This window comes from Chelonus insularis, unplaced genomic scaffold (genome assembly GCF_013357705.1).
Source record: "Chelonus insularis isolate UGA/USDA-ARS -01 unplaced genomic scaffold, ASM1335770v1 contig_269_pilon, whole genome shotgun sequence".
Taxonomy (NCBI): domain Eukaryota; kingdom Metazoa; phylum Arthropoda; class Insecta; order Hymenoptera; family Braconidae; genus Chelonus; species Chelonus insularis.
The window spans coordinates 1-21,067 of record NW_023276456.1 but is presented as its reverse complement, the minus strand read 5'-3'; the positions used below and the strand labels follow the sequence as shown (position 1 = coordinate 21,067).

Sequence of the window (21,067 nt, the reverse complement as noted above, 5' to 3'; positions counted from 1 at the left end):
CAAATGCTCTTAGTCAACGATCATAAAAACAATCAGAAGGGTGAACTTGGGTTCGAATTTAGTGCTTTTCGTAGAATATGCCACCAGCGCCACCTATAAAACTATTTACGTTTATCGATATCAGATGGCAGCAAGCTATTCTGCTGAAACACAAACAGAGTTCACTAGTCGCCATCTTGATGCATACCAAGTCTACACGAGTAGATTGTGGAGCACTAAACGCGTTTACATTTGTTAATTTTAATCATAAAATAAGTGTTAATTATTGTTCTGAATAAACATATTTTTAATTGTAATGGCTACGTCAAAAACAACAAATACTTACAATAGGCAAAACTGGGAAGATGCTGTAAGTAACATTCAAAATACATTCATAACTATTTGTCCAGTTACTAGAATATTAATTTGAGTTGTTTTTTGTTAATAGGAATTCCCAATTTTATGCCAAACGTGCCTTGGAGATAATCCTTACATTCGAATGACTAAAGAGAAGTACGGAAAAGAATGCAAAATTTGTGTACGTCCCTTCACGGTATTCCGATGGTGTCCAGGAGCAAGAATGCGCTTCAAGAAAACCGAAGTATGTCAAACATGTAGCAGACTCAAAAACGTATGTCAAACGTGTCTATTGGATCTAGAATACGGATTACCTATTCAAGTACGAGATATGGCATTGAAAGTAAAAGACGATATTCCAAGATCAGAAGTGAATAAAGAATATTATGTACAAAATATCGATAAAGAAATAGGAAATTTGGATCCAACAGTTCCTGCTGGAGCTGTTGGAAAATCAGCAGCAGCAAGTGATCTATTAATGAAATTGGCACGCACTAGTCCATATTATAAAAGGAACAGACCTCATATTTGCTCGTTTTGGGTTAAAGGAGAATGTAAAAGAGGCGAAGAATGTCCTTATAGACACGAAAAACCTACAGATCCTGATGATCCACTTGCAGATCAAAATATAAAAGATCGTTATTATGGAATTAATGATCCAGTTGCAGATAAATTGATGCGAAGAGCGGCAGCAATGCCAACATTAGAACCGCCAGAAGATAAATCGATCACAACCTTATATATTGGTGGATTGGGTGATGTGTTAACCGAAAAACAACTCCGTGATCATTTCTACCAATACGGTGAAATCAGATCCGTAACTATGGTGCCACGCCAGCAGTGTGCATTTATTCAATATACGCAAAGAAGTGCAGCAGAATTAGCTGCTGAAAGAACATTCAATAAGTTAATTCTTGGAGGCAGAAGATTAACCATCAAATGGGGTCGTTCTCAAGGACGTCAAACAGTATCAGCAGCCGAAACGACGAGAGAGTTGCTAGAACCGGTGCCAGGTTTACCAAAGCCACTTCCGCCACCCGAGAGTTTAGGCAACAATTTCTTCAATCTCCAAGCTACACCAGGCATCATGCCTCCTATGATGATTCCACCACCTCCAGTTGCTCCACAGTTCATGTTTCCTACTCAAATTGCTACTGCCACTGCAGCTGCTCCTATTTTCCCTCCAGGAACTGCTCCAATCCATTATCCTAGTCAAGATCCATCAAGGATGGGTGCAAGTCAAGGTATTGGCAAACCATGGCCCGAAGAGTAAAAGTAACATAACAAATTCTTTCGAATTATAATATTTTCGAATTGACCATTACTGCATCATTTATTTAAATGATGAATTTGTAAATTTATATCTTTTAGATAAAACCTGAATATAAGTATGTTAATGATGGATATAAATAAGTAACGTGATTATTCAGAACCATTTACTTGTTTGCAGATTTTATTCATTAAGTTAAATTAAATTTATCATTGTATTTTTTGGCAATTTGACGTAAATAATTATACATGTAATATAAATTAAGTATAAAAGTAATAAATATAGAGTTAAATTTCTTAAAAAAAAATTGTTTCTATTCCTTTACAAATTTTACCATAACAACTATTTTATTTGACAAATGTATTTTATTTCTACACATGAATGAATGCTTGCACTTTTATTATTGTTACTATACATTTATTTCATAATAACAATATATGAGAACCTCTTAGAAGCAAAACAGGTTTCTTACATTTCAACAGAGCTTGGATAAATCTAATCATCTCGTATAGAGCGGGTGACAATCGCAATTAAAGACGGGAAAGGTACACAATGAAAGAATAGCCATCTGTATTGTTATTCATTCTCATTGTTATTATAAGAGTCTTCCGTCATGATATGGTTGAAATTAAATTATTCGTCTTCAATGCCAAAGATTGTGAATAGTTATAGAGAGCAGTTGCAATGAATAAGATTTTGAAGTGAATCAAATTCAGTGTTTATTAATAAATATTATTATTCATTAAACAGTATTCAATATGTGTAATGTTATTGTGGACTCCTCTAGGTAATGATAAAATTAGGCATGATAAGTAATTTCTTGATGCAATCAAAATAAATTTGTTCAACTAATTAACAAGCATAAATGATTAATTTGATATTAATTATTTTAATGATGTATAACCTTATTTATTTCAGATAACATTGCTAAAAATAATTAATCAATGACAGAAGTAATAAAAAGAATTCGCAAAAAATTTTTATTTCAAGAGTAATATAAACATTCTGTCGCTATCAGTCAGAAAAAACAGCATGTATTGTCTACAGTGGTTGCTACCAGTTTTACTGATACCAAAACCAGTAAACCCGGCATTACTACAAACACATGTTATGTTTATGATACTTTACCTCATCGGATTCTTTCTAGAAAGACGACCATGCATCATTTGCAGTCTAGTATTTTTTATTGCAGTCTCCTTAATTTGCTATAGTGGTTTAGGAAACTGTTTATTTTGGAGTACTAACTGCGACTTGGTGAAATGTGATAGTGATTGACAAGTACAGTTGGCGAATAATATTTCTGAACTTAATTAAGAAGAATGAACATTATATTAAGTTCGAAGGACGATGACATGTAAAAGCTTACGTTACACTTGCTGCAATATGTACATAAATTAAATGTTAACGTAATGAATATCATAGACGAAGAATGAATCATGAATAACTTAAATGTGTGGAATTTTGAGTGATGCAGGCAAGCCAAAAGTAGCTTTCATTGTAAATATTTCATATGTAGTACAATTGAATCCTAGAATCATCATTAATGAATTCATGACTTATGAACGTCAAAATTGTAATGGCTTATTTGTTCATTGATCCGCTAATTGATAAATTGATCCATCCAATGCAATGATTGTATGCTTCCTGAACCAAAATCTACACGATTGATTATGTATTAATTTCTCAAGATATCATTTAAACTAAAAATTAATCATCACTCAATCGATTGATAAAGTTATTTTTCATTCTTATGTAAATAATTTGACTTATGTATAATATACTGCCCTTATTTCATTTATCAAGTTTATACTTATGATATGTATCTTTTGAAGCTAAATAAGTATGATGAAAATATAGTTACAAATACACTGTTACAGCGGATTTTGTATGGTATTAGAATTAAATGTAGTATTTGAAGGAATTGATGTAAATATTCTAATTATGCAAAGAAAATAAGAAAAGATTCAATCGCTTTGATAATATACTTGCTTCATCTTGCAGTATATTCATTGTATTCAGGAACTGTAATCATATGTACAAAAATGGAAATTGTAAAGTTAAAATTTTTAGATGCCGTTTATAATAATTGCTGTGAAAATCAGAACAGACTTCAACAACAATAATATAATGGATAGTTATTATAAGAAATAAAAATATTTTTTTAACAATTTTATCAGCAGTTTTTCTCATGAAATAATATTTCCTTCTTGCTACGCATAAAATTATTAACAAACTGTGTCGTGTTTTGCTTAAATATGTTGACGTTGAAATATTTTTTGTTATTTTATTATAAAAAGTTTTAATTGAATTGAATATACACACTGATAAAACAAAAAATGCTAACAAATGTCAACAGACAAGTTCACATGACACATGAATATTCATTAAATTCATCAGTGCTTGGATGCTTGAGTAACATGGAATTTGTTTTTATAAATATTAAAAACTGTTTGTATTATTCACTTATACGTAATTCCTTAATTTCATGATTCATATTTTCTTAATAAAATTTTCAAGAATATCGTTAGTTTCATTAATGCCCATAAATTTTTTTAAAAAATCCAAACCAAATTTACACACGTGTAGTCATCATAACCTCTTTGTCGTACGCAATATTTGCTTCACAGTTGCGTGCAGTATTTTTTCAAAATTAATTAAATTCCGAAATTATAATTATAAAAAATGGCAGAAAATCCATTAAGTTTAGCGGAAAAAACTTTTATACTCCATGGAGTAAATGTAAGATTTATTTTCTGAATTAAAGTTAATTGTATCAAGCTATTTTAGTAGAAGAATCGTATCAAAATATTTTTAAATAAATTTTTTTAATCAAATTATTATCAGGCAAATATAAGAACTGATGGTCGTAGCCAATTGCAATATCGTTACTTAGAAATTGAAACAAAATTGATGCCTCAAACAAATGGATCAGCACGTGTAAGAATTGGAAATACTGATGTACTTGTTGGAATAAAAGCTGAAATTGATACACCGTTCCCTGATAGACCTGATCAAGGCAAATTAGAATTTTTTGTTGATTGGTACATTTTATTTAGTTCAAAAAATATTATGCATATTTAATATTGATTAATACTTTACTAACATTTTTCAATTATTTATTAGTTCTGCTAATGCTACCCCAGAATTCGAAGGCAAAGGAGGAGATGATTTAGCAGGAGAAATTACTAGTATTTTAACAAATGCTTATAAATCATCAAGTGCATTCAATCTTGAATTTTTGAGTATTTTAAAATACAAAAAATGCTGGAAGATGTATGTTGATATTCTAGTAAGTATTTAATTTTATAGTAATTGCAAAAGTTACGAAAAACTTCAAGAAATCAGTTTTATGTTTTATTGTTTATAAATATTTGATAGATTCTTCAATGTGGTGGAAATTTAGTGGATGCGATTGGAATAGGTGTAAAAGCTGCTTTATTTAGCGTCGAAATACCTAGGATAACAGCAGCAACATTAGATGGTGGAGAAGCAGATATACAATTATCTGATGACCCATTTGATTGCATTAGATTGAATGCAGAAAACTTTCCAGTTTTAGTAACTCTGTGCAAAGTAATTTTTTATCTTATTTTTATAATCACATGTAGTATTCAATACATTATTATCACTTTTTTTTACAATTAGATTGGTGAAAATTGTATAGTTGATCCTACAGCTGAAGAAGAAGAATGTGCAGCTGCAAGTGTAGTTGTTTCGGTTGTACCCAATGGAAAAATTACAGCAATTGTCAAAACAGGATATGGAAGTCTTCAACAATCTACTTTACTTAAAAGTCTTGAGGTATTCATTGGAAATTTGAATTAATAATAATATTGTATCCCTTGTTTATAAATAATAAACAAATATATATATTTATATTTATAGATTGCAATACATGTGGGACAAAAATTAAATTATACATTAATGGAAGCTCTGAAGAAAGAAGAATCGTTAGGACCTCAAAGACCAATTATTGGGTTTCTTCGGTAACTTTATAAATAAATCAACTAATAATAATAAATTTAACATAAATTATTTTCATATTTTTTTTAATAAAAATATTAATTGTACATAGATATTGAAAATCAAATCTATAAATTTGCTGTACAAAATTTACATCTACTGTTTTACAGTTATTAAATTTTATCTAATAATTGCATCGGTAATTTTATCAATATACATTAATATTTCACGAATATTTTTCAAATATTCACTATTATTATCTGTTTGTTCATTCATTTTTAAATCATTCATACTGAACGATTTGTTTTGCCGAATAGGCATGACATGGGAATGCCATAAACTGAGACATTTAACCCACACGATGTCTCCATTGATTTCTGCTATTTTTTTATACAAAGTTATACAACATTCTTGTAATTCAGGATGCTGATTGCAGTTTAAGTAAGGTTCAGCCAGCGTGAGTAAATTCCATAGATCGGGTTCATGGAGCTTAATATATTTAGCAACCTGTCCCATTTGAGTTAGTAGTAGTTTTTGAAGTTTAAAGATTTGCGTAAATTTATAAGTACTTTTTGAATCCTTTTTGTAACTTTCTTTTGCAGAATTATCTAAAAATTTTAATAAAGCAGGCGATACTTGTTTAAGCGTCCTCGATCTAATGAAATCTTCTGATACAAGAGCCAATGTATAAAGTAGTTGCCAAGCATGGTTGATAATAAGAATATTGGAAGCTTGAAAACGATCAACTAAAGGATGCCACAATAGATGAACAATCGGTAACAGTTGTTCACTCCAATCAGCGAGAATATAGAGTCCATGTTGGAGTGTTTGCATCACTAACAAACATTTAGAAATATCTGGAGAAGGTAAGAAATGTAAACATGTTTTCATTACGTTTTCTGTCATTTTAATGTACTCTGGAGGTTCCTTTTTTTCATTTTCATTATCGTCAACATCATAATCTGATTGTAGGTCATTTTTTTCTTGCAATTCTTTTAAAATATCTTCAGGTTTACCACCAAGTTCATTATTTTCAAAATCTTCTGATACTTTTTTCGCATTGTGATACTCTAAAAGAGTTTGAATTATTTGTTCAGCAATATTATCTTTATTTTGTTCAATTGTATTATCTTTTTCAATACTTTTAATTCCTAATAACTGTCGTAAACATATTGTAAACGTATAAAGAACTTTTAACATCGCATAGGCGTTACCTTTTGAAAATTGAGAACTCAATTGTTCTAGAGCATCCTCAACAATTACTTTCAAACATGGGAGCATATCTATTGAACTATACTTTATGACAACAGCAACGACGTTTAAGACTCCAGGGTTTCTCTCTATCCTCTTTAATTTCATTGTGACATGATAAGAAATATAATCAACATTGTTTCGAATTAGAGTAGTAATGTTTTCACATCCTTGAGATTTAGCTATCGCTTCTAAGGCTTGATGACCTACATAACTAATCAATCCATTCCCGCTTCCCGCTTTTTCAATGACTAAATACAATGTTTTCAGTAAAAAATGTTGATACTCTTCTTGAAGTACAGATGCAAATAATCCTAATCCTTCTATTAAAAGACAGGATTGAACAACGTTACTTTGCAAAAATCGCAAAGGAATTTCTTCATTCTCACTAGACTCTAAAGGTAAATACCAAAATTCATGGTCTATATAGTCATTGATTACGTCTTGATATAAAGAAGCTGGTGCTTCTTTTGTCCATTGCAAAGTCCAATTTAGTAGTAAAATCAATTCTTTTCGATAATGTTTCATGTTCGTCATCATTTCGAAAATTGTGTCAACTAGAATATATAAATCACCAGTTGTTCCAAGAAGTTTACATATAAGAATCAATTTTTTTTCTGTCTCTAAGTCTCGAATAAACTTAAATTTCTTCCAAGAAATATTTGATGGATCTGCACAATCCTCTATTGTTCTCAACTGATTATCTTCCAGAATTGATACACCACTGTAATCAATTTCTATAATAGAAACAAGAGATAATATCAGTTTTTGTAAATGAGAAGCAGAAGCCATAACCAAAGGTAGTCTTTCCTTGCCTAAGATTTTTATGTACCCTATTAATTGATTTAAATATGATAATTGCGTAACATCATCTGATCTTCTTATGAGTCTTGGTAGCTGTATAAGCAACTTATAAAAACGTTCCTCTAACATTTCTACAACTGATCGCATTTTATATTCAATCACTATTGAGTTAACTTTATCTAGTGCATTTTTTGAGATATTGCTTACGTCTAAAGAATCATCTTCTGATAAAATAATAAGAATGTCTACAAGATCAATGAAATTGTTATTCAAATTTCTTGGACATTTTGTAATAAGTAATATTGTTGTTTCTACTAATTCTCTTCTAACGTTGATGTGTGAATGTTTTGTTAAATTAAGTAAATTTTGTATCGGATGTTGAAGTTTTTCTGATGCCGCATCAAACCATTCTTGGGTTCTTGTAACTGTTTGTATCAATTTTTCCATACCTTCATGACCTTTTTGGTTTAAATAAATACCCAGTGGATCAGAAATAGAAGCTTTTGTTGAATTTACTAAGTTTAAAAAGTCCAAAGGTTTTTCTTCTTGAGGTAAATCTTCCATTACTAAAGCTAAAATACGTCCTAGAGCTTTTACTGCTGCTACAATGACCTTATGATTAATTATATCATTCTCTAAATAAATTTCTTGTAGTCCTTTTACAATTCCAGGGAGAAATAACATTATTATATCGGCTACTTGATTTTGTAAGACAATATCAGAAGGATCGGCGTTTTCATGAATATATGATAAGGTCATCAATGCTTCGATGGCTGATATTCTAAAAAAAAAATAATGAATTACCTTTAATATTAAAAAAAGTAATAATATAATGCAAAGAATAAAATTTGACGTACTTTAAAGAGAATAACTTTTCTGTTTTAGCTATTGAAAGACATAAATAAATGCTTTGACTAATTTTTGAAGCATTTTCTCGAGTATAAAATTTTTCGATAACATCTGATGATGCATGTAACATTAAGCTTTTCAAACATGTTGTCACACTTAATTTTAATTCTTCATGTCCCGAAATAACTATAAAATTTTATTATAATATTAAATTGAAATAATCATGATGAATAACAATTGATTTTTATGTAACACTATTTACCCAAAGTATTTTGTGATGGATCATAAATAGTCAAAACCACACAAAAATAGAGCTTGTTGAAAAAGTCAATGTTTCTAAGAGTTATTTTAGAAACAGTTGTTGTTATTATATCCACCAAATTAATTTTAGCATCTAATCTAAAAGAAGCAAGTATTCATTCATTAATAAATAAGTTTGAAGCATTGTTGATAGAAAATCAGCTATTTATTACCCAACGTTTTGAATGTGAACAATAACTGGGTACAAAATGTATTCTGTTAGATCTTGCACCACAGAATTTGGCAAATTTTTTATTTGAATCTCAACTTTACTGGCATGATCAGCTTTTGGAGTTTTCATTAAAGAATCACAGTAAGGTTTAATTTTGAGAAAAGCTTGTCGAGTCGTAATTTCTTCCATAGTAAATAGTTAATAGCTGAATAAAATCACGTAAATATTATTAAAGAACTTTTATTAACGAATTGGCCAATAAAATCACGGTTGAACCGGGTAATTTATGTAAATAAACAAAGTCACATGATTGAAGGTTATATGAGGTTATGTCTGCGCAATGGTCCTATTTATTTATTTATCCGTTCCAAAGCGTACTAAAATCACGTGATTGTTGTAATCTTTGTTTTATGACGTATTCACAGACAGTGAATATATTCACTAGGAATTTTCAGCCAATCAGAATGAACAGGTAAGTTTTATGCAACTTACTTCAGTTTAGTGAACTACGCACCACTTTAGATGGTGTATTGACTGATTATTTAGTTAAATTCCTTATAATAAGATTTTTCAAGTTATTTTTAAGTAAATTTCATGAAATTATAAATTGAAAAAAATTATTTTATAAATATTCTTCAGTATTTTTGCAGTAAAATTTGTTTTTGTGCAATTATAAGTCGTTGAATAATTTGATGCCCAAGATGAATCCAAATGGCGGATGTGACGTAGTCAGAAAAGTTTAGGAAAACACCAATCCGACGATAAAGGAAACAGAGGAGAACGAATGTAGTCGACGGGTCATCTTTAAGGCCATTGACAAAAAATTTCGTGCAGTTTTCTCCATTGAACTGTTGTGTTAAGTGTTTCTACGTATCCTTGGAAACTCAGTGCTGCTTATTTTATATGATATTCAACAATTAAATCACCATAGTTGCAGTACAGTCGCACATTGACGCGACACAACATTATCAGTAGCCAGAATGAGCTTCCTATTGTAAGTTTTATTCTTTTTATGAAAAGTAGACTTTTCAAAGATGTTTGAGATTATTTTTTTTCATCTCATAAAAATCGAAGAGTATTGATTAATTTTTTAGAAATTTTTTTCATTTTTCTTACATGTCATTTATTTTTAATCAAAACTTATGGAAATATAAAATTGATTTTGTTAGATTCATCATTCAATTGACAGAATACACCTCTATCTCTGTTATGTATCCCTTCTCCTAAATTAGGTTCTTGACCTGTCTACATAAAATTATTTATTCTAAAAAAAAACACTTTCCTCCTAAAAAGGAACTTCTTCATTAATTTTAATTTTATTGATGCATTCAACCATTAGAGTTTTTCTATGCTTTCTCTTAGATGAGTTTCCTCTTTTTGCTACAACTCACGTCATTCTAATAAATATAGTATTGTGTTATGACTCATTTGTCAGTAAATGGATGCTCTCTCAGAACATGCAGATTTAAATTTACACATTATTGATTCAGAAATAAAAATTCCTCTACAAATTTTTGCATATTATTTTACATTTTAACAAATAAGAAAGAACGCCAGGCTTCATGATTCTAATTTCAAGTTTATTCTTTTTTGATTAACGACAAGAATTAATTATATTTATGAATAATCAAAATTATCTTTTCTTTTTGTAGTATTTTAATCATTACTAGAATAGCATGTAGAGTAATTTATTATTTAAATTGATGTTTCAAAAGTACACCAAATGCATCAGTTTTTGATCATGTTTTTATTTACGGACCGTAATCATTGTAATGACATTTATTAGCAAGAAAAAAGTTGGCCAGTTGTGTTAACATTAATTATTTCAATTAAAATCACAATATATGACATTTAAGCAAGAAATAAAAATAGCTTTTAGCATAATTATTTTTACTTTATATAAAGATAAAATTGGAGTTATGTTGAAATCTCATACTTTAAAATAAACTTTACTGTCATTAAACAAAAATTGAAGATAATTTCTCAAGTTTATAAACATAATAAAACTCTTAAGTATAAATCACAAGTCGTATATGAGTAATCATTTATATATTATATTTCTGTTTATTCAATTTCTAAACAATTATTAACTTAGAAATATGATAAAAGCATAATATATAAAATGATAATCAATTCGTTTTACTTTGAAGTTCTCTTCAAATTAATAATTATGCGCATAATTAATAAATGAATAAAAGTTTTGAATGATTCAAAAAATAATGTAAAATAGTGATTTTATTCTCTTTATTTCTAGTGGAAGCAGGTCTTCAAAGACATTTAAACCAAAAAAGAATATTCCTGAGGGAACGCATCAGTATGACTTGATGAAACATGCAGCAGCAACACTCGGTTCCGGAAATTTACGGTTGGCTGTTATGCTGCCTGAAGGAGAAGATCTTAATGAATGGGTTGCAGTGAACAGTAAGTAATTAAAATGAAATAATGAATAAAAAGGAATCATTAAATTTCACATGCACATATATGATTTTCATATAGCGCATTCATTATAAATAGCCACTTTATTTTCCAGCTGTTGATTTTTTTAATCAAATTAATATGCTATACGGAACTATAACAGAGTTTTGTACTGAAGAAAGCTGTCCAATAATGTCAGCAGGACCAAAATATGAGTATCATTGGGCTGATGGTCATACCGTCAAAAAACCAATTAAATGCTCTGCTCCTAAGTATATAGATTATTTAATGACTTGGGTCCAAGATCAATTGGACGATGAAACACTTTTTCCTTCAAAAATAGGTAATGTTCATATTTTTATATGCTGTGTTGAAATAAATGAATTATTGTATTTATATATATAAATTTCCTAATCTCTCCATCAAATTATTAATTACAGGTGTTCCTTTCCCAAAAAATTTTCTTTCCATTGCGAAAACAATCCTGAAACGATTATTCCGAGTATATGCTCACATATACCATCAACATTTCAGTGAAGTTGTTCAGTTGGGAGAAGAAGCACACTTGAATACATCATTTAAACATTTTATATTCTTCGTTCAAGTGAGTGCACTATTAGAAATTTTTTAACATGCTATTTATTGTTAAATATATACGATAATTTTTTTGTAGGAATTCAATCTAATCGAGAGACGAGAATTGGCACCACTTCAAGAGTTAATTGAAAAATTAACTGCGAAGGATGCTCGATGAATGGATTCATTTCACTACAAAAAAGATATCAACATAAAACCTCCAAAGAACCATCTGTGCTATTTTTTTCTGACTTCTACATAATTATTGGACTTTCTTTAATTGAGTTAAAACACAGCTAGTTGGCTTCGTCTCAAACGGTAGGTTAACAATATTTACAATATATTCGTCGCCGTACACATCTTGTAGAAGCGCATCGATCCACCAATGCAGATGAATTTTTTTCAGCTTTTATTCCGAAAGTATGATAAATGAGTGTAATAAGTAATCCAGAAAAAAAAAACATTTGAACGTTAGCAAAATAAGTTAACGTTAGTTCCTGTAATATAGTTGTATTTTTTAGGATATTTTACAATTATTTATCTTATCTATTATTATTAGTTAATAATTATTATTTGTCATTCATATTGAAAATTTTTTTTATTTATTTAATTCATGTCCATTTCATTATCTAAAGAATCAATTACATATTTTTTTTAGATTATTTATGTTAGAAGATTTAGAAGGATTGCGGCATTACGTTTATCCTGTAAGGATATTTAAAAAATAATACACCTTTTCATTCTTTTTCTTTATAATTAATTTTGTTTTTAATTTGAAGTGTTCTTTAAATTTATGTTTCTTCGTAATTATTCTTTTTTAAACCTAGAAATGCTACCAATTGTTTATCGTCAAGCACAAGTAATGCGCACCATTGTCGTCTATTCAAATAACAAAACATTTGTTTTCTGCTCTCTTAGTAAATGATACCAATTAATTTATAATTATGGTAAAAAATTTTCATTCTATTATTATGATGCATTTTTATTCCTAGCCATTCTTGGGATTGACATTTATTTATTTGATATTTTTTTTTTATTAGCAGGTGCGCATTTATGTTCGACAATATCTTTTTTAATTTATAACTTAATATATTAATAGATATTAAAGTACAGTATATTTATTACAATATAAAAACTGTCGATAAAAAATAAGTGGAGAAATTTATAACGTAATATAGTGTATTTAAAATCCAAAAAAAATGATTCTCCATTATACGTCGTATTTTAACATACATTGGATCAAGTAAGCAAAAAATATTATATTTTATATAACAAGCTTTTGCAGATGAGTAATTTTTCGATGCAAATTTGAGTACGAAATTATATAGACATGAATATCTTTTATATGTATAAAATTTCATGCCTAAAAAGTGTACTTTTACCCATCTGGAAATATATCTCTTAATAATTATAACTCAATGTATCTCGATTCATATATAAACATAATATATGTGTATAGCTATATACATATATATTATTATTCAGTACTTAAACAAAAGAGTTATCATAGAAATAAGCTTTAGAGGGCAGTAAATAATTTAATTTTCATATAGAACTCATCACAGCGCTTTCGCATGTGATTAAACACATTCTCTTCGAACTTTTAATGATACAAATTACCAATTCACATGGCATAATATGGTCAAAGTTCAATAGACGAGATCCATATTGATTGACTCGTTAAAGTAATAGAAACATAGCTTGTTCTTCAAATTATCTTTAAATAGTGATTGTTTAAATTGTTAATAAAAATAAGATTGACAATTTTTTAATAATTAGAAGCAATGGTTGTTTTGATTGTTAATGAAAAAATATAGTAATTAATCATTTTTAATTATAAAAATATTTTAAAGAAATTGACTTGATTGTTGATCAAATAATGAGATTATCAAATATTTTAAATTATTAACATAATCAAAAGTATCTAAAACAGTTAAAATTTATTTCAAGATCATTTTTCTTCGATGAGAACTAATTTTTAGTTACAACGAACAATCATTGTATTCATTAATAATCAAAAAGTTTAAGTGATTAACACTATCTAATTTTTACAAGCGCATTTGTAAGAAATTAATTCTCCATAGTTTATAATAAATTATCTCAATTATTTGAAGATAAAAAAGTGATTCCTGTTATAATGAAATAAATTGCAAAACTTTGGTGCAAATAACTCATATATTTTACATATTCTAACAAAATGTGTAATTACATGAGTAAAGTAAACAGTAGTTTCTATAAGATTCGAAATGAGAGACCAAAATAAGAAAGTTCTTGGGTGTGAGTTGCGTGGTGTGATAATACTGCTAAAATGTTGATCTTATTTTCCTCATGTCTTATCTATATAGGTATGTGGACGACCAGTGTAGAGGCACAAATAATTTTGCGCCACGTTGCTTATCTCCTGTAAAAACTAATCGTTATGTCGCTTTAACGATTATAGTGATAATAACTGTGCAATGTAAATAGTATTTTTCTCAAATAAATGATGGCTCGATGTAATTTGAATTGCTTGTTTCTTTTAGATAAATAATGATGTTAAGTCACTCAGGAGTAATTAGATTACTATAATAATTATTATTAACGAATCATCACAATAAATATGACTATAATTAATATTGTCATTTTTTTTATAATTGGATACATTAATTAGCAACTATTATCATTTTTTCCGTCATTGTTGATACTGAATTATCTTCTTTCCTTCATACTTTTGATTATTGATTTAAGATGACAAGTATCAATATACGTTTTTGGTGTAATTTTTTATATTAATTGACAGACAAATTGTGTAAAATTTATGTTCTATTATTTGTTTTCGTGTTACCATTTATATTATTTTACTTTACATAACGTCATTTCTTTGTAATTTATATAATTCAATGCCATGTTTGGAGTAATTACATGAAGTTTATCGCGTATGGTTAACAATTTCTATTTTTTTTTATTTTTCAGCCACATGAATAAATTATAAATTATATATTTTCATACAAAATTTAGTAATCTAAAACCCTGGGAAAATTCTTGTCTTCTGATGAAATTATTCTTGTAATGAAGAGTTTTCAGACTGTCATGTATCACATGACAGTTACTATAAAAAATGTCTTTGACAGGTACTTATTGCATGATAAAAAATTTAATTATATCATATTCATATTAACTCACACATATACATAGATAAACAAAATAAATCGATTATTAACGATATGAATTCAAATGTGAAAATGAAAATGAAGCTTAGAAAAACTTTTATTTCCAATATTATGCTGCCCCACTCACTCAATGTTTGATGGAAACCTTTTTCTTCTTCTTTAGCCACGAATTCAGTCGTTGCGAACCATTCACTTGGTTCAGTCAACTTTATTTAACTTTATTTTTTGGATTTTTTATCAATCAGTTGCTTATTGTGGTACTCATTATTATTGTTATCAATAAAAACTATCTTTTTTAACACTAACATACTTCAAAATATTTTTATGTTGTAAAATTATATCGATAATAACATTTTTTCACGTGGGCAAACTATTCATCTATAGAAAATAATAAAAATGACAAATTTTCAGCTGATTTAAAATCCAACTATAAATTGGGAGACCATGTGGACGTTAAGAAATTATTAAAACAAGGAAAAAGGAATACAAAAAGTAAAAGAAGATTGATCGTGATTGTTCTACAGTTTTTCCTAAAGTTTTTATAATATAGATGCATATTTATTTCCTACAACAGATGGGATGAGTAGAAAAATGGTGAGTTTATCTAATAATTTATTGTTTTGATTTTTATTTCCTGTTGATAAAATTTTTTACACAACATATGAGTTAAGTTATCGAGTATTTTTATTAAATAGTCATATTTTTCTCTCGTTCTTCAACTCATTATTCTAAAGGAAAGCTTATTTTCCTGTTAAACGTTACAAATTATAGTTTATAATAATTGGGAAAAAATTATATTTTAACTTCTTACATTAAGTTCTGTTTCGTTAAATAACTGATAATGAAAAATTATACTCAATGATTTTTCGCTATTCTCTACATGCAAAAAAAAATTGAATGATATTCGAGGTATTATTAACTTTTGAACCTTGAACGAAAATTTGTCTTTGTGTAATGCGAATCATAAAACATCATGTTTGTGGAGATTTGCATTCTAGAAAAACGTCAATCGTACTCTTTTAAATGAATGTCAAATGGATAAGGATGATATAGAACCATAGTTTCTATAGTACGGAGCATTAAAATAATATTAATAATAATAGATAGCAAAGTTCGAAAAGGATATTGATAAAACAGCCAAGTAAATGAATAAATTCTTCTGAGAATTAGTTGACAGCTAAAATCACTTTTATTAATATTCTCTGTTTTCTTCATGCTGCATTACTTGGTTTTCAATTATTCTGTCTTTACTCATGTAAATTTGATGACATTGTAGGTTTTTAGCGACACTTGCCGTGATAAAAAATATTTACTTTGAATCGACTAAAGTTTAAACAAAAACCAACGTTCATGTTTTTTGTAAATATTTCAAATCATTTTACACTACCAGTTTTATATTTGTTATATACCATTCCATTTAATGAGTCCATTATCGATATCATTTATTCGCTGCATAGGTCTATCATATAGATACAGGTATTACACATTCAGCTCTATTAGCATTTTAACGTCATTGAAAAAATTTCACCTTGAATATTATTCGAGACCGTTGGTCATTAGAAGTATTCCAATATATCTTTCTAGTTGAAAAATGGTTGGTTTATTAATAAAATTTGAAACAATTCAATTTAATTACTAAATGGAAATTATACTAACTATTTATTACTTTTGAAGAGAATTTACTAACATTATTGTTGTACTTGAAAACGTTTCATAATTATTTGAATGAGTTACAGACTTGACATAAGCAATTCAGCACTTTAACTAATTCACACCTCAGTATCTCAGTACTTTTGACATTTAATCAGTATCTTTGAAAGTATATTTCACGAAAATTACATACAACAACGCTGCATTTATTCCAAATTATGGGTAATATAAAAGTTCGAATGTTAGGTAGCTAATATAATTATAATGATTATATTATACTTGATGATATTTATATCACAGAGAAAATAATTTAATTAATTACTGATTCAGTTGATAATTGAACTTCATCAGTTTTTTTGTCTTTTTAATTAAATTATTTAATTATTGACACGCAGTATATCTGTGATTCAATCCATTCTATGTTAGAAAAAAATGATAATTTCATAGACTGTTTTTACATTTTTTTTTTCAATGATATTAAAAAATTGAAATTAATTAAAATATCTTTTTTGTTAGAACTCCACTACAATTCCATGTGAGTGATATCATTGTATGAGTTTAAAATTCATTAAAGGTATTAAAAAGTGAAACAGAATAATAATTTTTTGCAATTATACAATGAATTTTTTTTTATTAAGATTCTTTTTTGTATCTAGATTCATTCAAAAAGTATAATTTATGTATGGCTTCTGAAAGATGCAAAACAGTAGATTGAATGGAATATTTATTCTAATTTTTATTTAAAACTTTTTGAATTTATTCTGTTAAGTAAGAATTTTTTTTTTCAATACTATTGAAAAGATAAAGAAGCTAATTTATTCAAATTGTTTTTGTTCATTGAAAAAATTCAATCATTAATGACTGAGTGATGCAAAAATATTTACTCAATTAAAATATTGTTCAGGATCTAGAAATGAAAAATTGCAGTTGAATTTTTGTGACACAGTATAACCATTCTTTTCATTATTATCATAAATGCATCATGTCTTTATTTTTTATTTACTTATGAAATTAACAAGTGTTTACTTTCCTTCCTTGGTCAAAGGGGTAATGTGAAGAGTCTTTGACTCATTCAGCATCAGTGTCTCTTATGTGAGCTCTTTTATTCGTCAAGGCCTGGTCAACTGTTCCCCACCATTGGTTTTATCCATAAAGCACAAATACATCTTTGGACCTCTTTAAATATCTTATTCACTAGTAAAGACCATTTAGTATCGATTCGTACGCCTATCAAAAAATATTGCAGTGCTGAAATATTGATTGCATAAATACCATGATCAATTTTATAGTATTGACCAATTGACTATTTATTATCCAATATTGATCATAAATTAATACAAATTACATATATTTGATTACTTTTTTTTGTTATAAATTATTCTACTCCGTGAAGATTTATTACATGTATTGACTTGCATCATAACAGGTTGACTATTTTTTCAACTCCTTAAACGAGAGTTTCTACAAACCAGTGACATTGCAACACGTGACAGAATTAACGAGTAAAAAAGTAATTGAACCAGTCTCGTTCGACATTAGAATCGTCTTATTTTCTATATTATTAATGTTGTAATTTTAAATTATAAATAACTGGTGCATTTTTGAAGAAAAGTAAACAAAAGTTGAATGTTTACAAGTGATATCATTACTTTTAGGATTCATTATCACGTGCAAGGAGTACTATAAGCAATTCTAAACTTCACAACTCATGCTGAACGTGCAATTTCAGATGAGATCTCGTGAAGTAATACTATTAGATGTGCAATCGCAATTGAAATAATTGAAAAAATTATTCTATCAATAGTTATTTGTTTCAAGTATTTCAACATAAGAAAATATAATTGGCGATAATTATTCGAAACGACACTATTCAGGAAAATCATTGGAATTAAGGAAAAATGGAATTAGCTTTATCACTTTTGTCTGTATTTTATCTCAATATACGACTTAATTATGCGGTAAGGAAACTACGATTGAGCTTTTATTTTAGCTTCTGACTTTAATCGTTGCCTTTATCTTTTGTGATTATTATGATTGTCTTGATTTGTATAAAGCTTTGAGTAATTGTCAATAATCAACCAGTTATTTTCTTAAAATTTTTTTATTTATAACGTAAAAATAGGTAAATGTATTTCCAATTTTCTTATATAATTAATTTCTTTTTTTAATTTTCTTATTATTCTGAAAAAAAACGTTTTTATTATCGAAACAAATGTATTTTAATTAGCAAAACGTGACTGTATTTTGCTTGAGTCTGATGAGCTTAATGTGTATTTGTAGAGCTTCTAAGCAATGTTCATAGATAATAAATAATCATTCTACAAACATGATTATTTTTAATATTAGCACTTAATGCATTGAATAAATAATGAAATATTTTTTTTTTTCTAGGAAACGCTGAATACCACCATCAAATTTTTAGTGGCAGCATTCGTTTTTTTAGTTAAATGTTCAACAACACCATTTCTTAAAATGAAAGCTTTCAAAAAAATAAAACGATGTCCCCCAATTACTAATAAAATTCTGTATATTCCATTATATGAATTGGCTACAAAAATTCGTCGTCAAGAGGTAATTTTAGATTAAAAAGCTATTTTTTATGAAATAAAAATTATGAAAAAAAGACCATTGCTTTTTAATATTTATTTTATTTATTCTCTTCTGCTATGTACAGTTAACCAGTGAAGAAGTTGTGACAGCATATATACAACGATGTCGAGAAGTCAATCCAGTGATTAATGCGATTGTAGAGAATCGTTTTGAAGCTGCTCTTGAGGAAGCACGTGATGTTGACCGTTTCATAAAATCTGGAGTAAAAACCGAAGAAGTGTTGGCTCGTGACACTCCGCTACTTGGTATACCGGTGACGGTTAAAGAGAGTGTTTCAGTTAAAGGCAAGACTAATTTTTTAATACGTTTTACGTGACATGAAATGATTATAGTATTCATGTTTTTTTCATAACTCTACACCTATTTCTATTTCAATAACAATCATTCAAAACCCGGTTTAGTGCCAAAGTCTCACAATGTCTTATTGAAATACGTTAAGACTCATTTATTAAAGCAAATTAAAATATCTTGTATGATGAATAATCAACCATTGATCATTTAAATTTTTGCCCAATAATAATTTGAATTATTTGGACTGACTTGAATATATAAAGACAAATTGCAATTTATTTAAATAAATCAATTAACAATTTTATATTGTTCATGATAAAAATTATTTAAATTATTAAGAATATTTAGAAAAGGATCATCCTTAGAAATCCATTGAAATAAAAAAATAAAAAAAAACCGTTAAGGAAAGTAATGTTAAGTATTCATTTGTATTAAGGTCAATTACATATGCTTGTGATTGTCTATTATTATTATAATCATTCAATCGTTGTAGCACATAAAGAAAAAATGCAAACATTTATTGAAATGTGAATTGAAAAACGTAATACATCTTGTTTATCAGTTAACTCACTGGAAAATTTGAATTTAAATTTATTAATACTCGAAATGGCATTTTAATAGAAATAGACGAGTTTTACTTGTTTATTCGAGAAAAAATGTAGAATTATTTATGTCTTAATGATATAAAAATAACGAAAAGTACTTGTTTAATTAATGAGCTTTGATGAAACAAGTCACGATACAGTTGGGAGGGATTTAACAACAGAATATAGTTAAATTGAGCTCACTTGTAGGCTGAAATTGACGATAATGGAGCTGATTGATAGAGAAGAATATTCTGGTCACTAATAGAAAATTCTGAACTGTTATCTGATTTTCTGATTAAAAAATTTCTACGTATTTTTAAATCTCTGATAGTAATTGAAATATCAGCTATTTCTAAAACTAACTAAACTTTTTAAATCACTGCATAAATAATTATTCAGCTAAATTTTATAAAGTCAATGATTTATGGGGATCAATTAACGTATGTATATAATTATGCTTTTATTGGTAGGAATGAGTCATTCAGCTGGACAAACGACAAACAAGCGGATTGTCGCATCAAATGATGCTGATGTAGTGAAACGTGTCAAAAAAGCTGGTGGAATTATTCTTCTTGTCAGCAATACACCGGAACTTTGTATGTGCTGGGAAACTTATAACAACGTGACTGGCACAACCTGGAATCCATATGACACGCGAAAAACCCCTGGAGGTTCTTCAGGTGGAGAGGTTTGTTGAACTACAATTATTTATAGAACAAGGAAGAAATTATTTAATAGATAATTTCATAATAATCTAAATTATCTAACATTTACAGCTCTTATAAGACGAGTCTAATAGCATGTTATACTTTTTTATAATTAGTCAAAAAAGTTTACTTGAGTA

General features: G+C 27.9%; 6 protein-coding genes across 6 annotated transcripts; 5 read left to right on the top strand and 1 right to left on the bottom strand.

Annotated features, from left to right (window-relative positions):
• The first annotated feature begins 170 nt into the window (after window positions 1-170).
• LOC118065075 (pre-mRNA-splicing factor RBM22) lies at window positions 171-1,856 on the top strand. The gene is made up of 2 exons (XM_035080126.1): window positions 171-349; window positions 428-1,856. Exons 1-2 carry the CDS (start codon window positions 296-298, stop codon window positions 1,607-1,609), a joined length of 1,236 nt encoding a protein of 411 aa, XP_034936017.1. The 5' UTR covers window positions 171-295; the 3' UTR covers window positions 1,610-1,856.
• Window positions 1,857-2,163: 307 nt separating this feature from the next.
• Window positions 2,164-3,777, top strand: bc10 (BLCAP apoptosis inducing factor bc10). The gene is made up of 2 exons (XM_035080125.1): window positions 2,164-2,393; window positions 2,525-3,777. The coding sequence occupies exon 2, from the start codon at window positions 2,639-2,641 to the stop codon at window positions 2,879-2,881; it is 243 nt and encodes an 80-aa protein (XP_034936016.1). The 5' UTR covers window positions 2,164-2,393; window positions 2,525-2,638; the 3' UTR covers window positions 2,882-3,777.
• Window positions 3,778-3,907: 130 nt separating this feature from the next.
• On the top strand, window positions 3,908-5,680 carry LOC118065073 (exosome complex exonuclease RRP42-like). Its single transcript, XM_035080124.1, has 6 exons — window positions 3,908-4,345; window positions 4,451-4,647; window positions 4,730-4,895; window positions 4,985-5,179; window positions 5,252-5,407; window positions 5,492-5,680. Exons 1-6 carry the CDS (start codon window positions 4,289-4,291, stop codon window positions 5,594-5,596), a joined length of 876 nt encoding a protein of 291 aa, XP_034936015.1. The 5' UTR covers window positions 3,908-4,288; the 3' UTR covers window positions 5,597-5,680.
• An 8-nt stretch (window positions 5,681-5,688) lies between these two features.
• On the bottom strand, window positions 5,689-9,308 carry Tti1 (Telo2 interacting protein 1). Its single transcript, XM_035080122.1, has 4 exons — window positions 8,947-9,308; window positions 8,736-8,872; window positions 8,482-8,659; window positions 5,689-8,405 (listed from the first exon to the last, which is right to left on the bottom strand). Exons 1-4 carry the CDS (start codon window positions 9,132-9,134, stop codon window positions 5,750-5,752), a joined length of 3,159 nt encoding a protein of 1,052 aa, XP_034936013.1. The 5' UTR covers window positions 9,135-9,308; the 3' UTR covers window positions 5,689-5,749.
• A 309-nt stretch (window positions 9,309-9,617) lies between these two features.
• On the top strand, window positions 9,618-14,441 carry mats (MOB kinase activator-like 1). Its single transcript, XM_035080121.1, has 5 exons — window positions 9,618-9,939; window positions 11,200-11,366; window positions 11,476-11,703; window positions 11,801-11,964; window positions 12,034-14,441. Exons 1-5 carry the CDS (start codon window positions 9,926-9,928, stop codon window positions 12,112-12,114), a joined length of 654 nt encoding a protein of 217 aa, XP_034936012.1. The 5' UTR covers window positions 9,618-9,925; the 3' UTR covers window positions 12,115-14,441.
• Window positions 14,442-17,679: 3,238 nt separating this feature from the next.
• LOC118065070 (fatty-acid amide hydrolase 2-A-like) lies at window positions 17,680-20,911 on the top strand (the record flags this gene model as incomplete). The annotated part of the gene is made up of 5 exons (XM_035080120.1): window positions 17,680-18,479; window positions 18,554-18,693; window positions 19,127-19,306; window positions 19,410-19,629; window positions 20,694-20,911. Coding segments are annotated over exons 2-5 (678 nt in total), but the record flags the coding sequence as incomplete, so codon positions are not given.
• Window positions 20,912-21,067: the final 156 nt, after the last annotated feature.

Coding starts and splice junctions, on each gene's coding strand:
- mats (XM_035080121.1), top strand. Junction 11,704..11,800: donor ACTTTTTCCTTCAAAAATAG/GTAATGTTCATA, acceptor TATTAATTACAG/GTGTTCCTTTCCCAAAAAAT. Junction 11,965..12,033: donor ATTTTATATTCTTCGTTCAA/GTGAGTGCACTA, acceptor ATTTTTTTGTAG/GAATTCAATCTAATCGAGAG.
- Tti1 (XM_035080122.1), bottom strand. CDS start 9,134: ATGGAAGAAATTACGACTCGACAAGCTTTTCTCAAAATTAAACCTTAC. Junction 8,660..8,735: donor TCCATCACAAAATACTTTGG/GTAAATAGTGTT, acceptor AAAATTTTATAG/TTATTTCGGGACATGAAGAA. Junction 8,406..8,481: donor GAAAAGTTATTCTCTTTAAA/GTACGTCAAATT, acceptor TTTTTTTTTTAG/AATATCAGCCATCGAAGCAT.
- LOC118065075 (XM_035080126.1), top strand. CDS start 296: ATGGCTACGTCAAAAACAACAAATACTTACAATAGGCAAAACTGGGAA. Junction 350..427: donor GGCAAAACTGGGAAGATGCT/GTAAGTAACATT, acceptor TTTTGTTAATAG/GAATTCCCAATTTTATGCCA.
- LOC118065073 (XM_035080124.1), top strand. CDS start 4,289: ATGGCAGAAAATCCATTAAGTTTAGCGGAAAAAACTTTTATACTCCAT. Junction 4,346..4,450: donor TTATACTCCATGGAGTAAAT/GTAAGATTTATT, acceptor AATTATTATCAG/GCAAATATAAGAACTGATGG. Junction 4,648..4,729: donor TTAGAATTTTTTGTTGATTG/GTACATTTTATT, acceptor ATTATTTATTAG/TTCTGCTAATGCTACCCCAG.
- bc10 (XM_035080125.1), top strand. CDS start 2,639: ATGTATTGTCTACAGTGGTTGCTACCAGTTTTACTGATACCAAAACCA.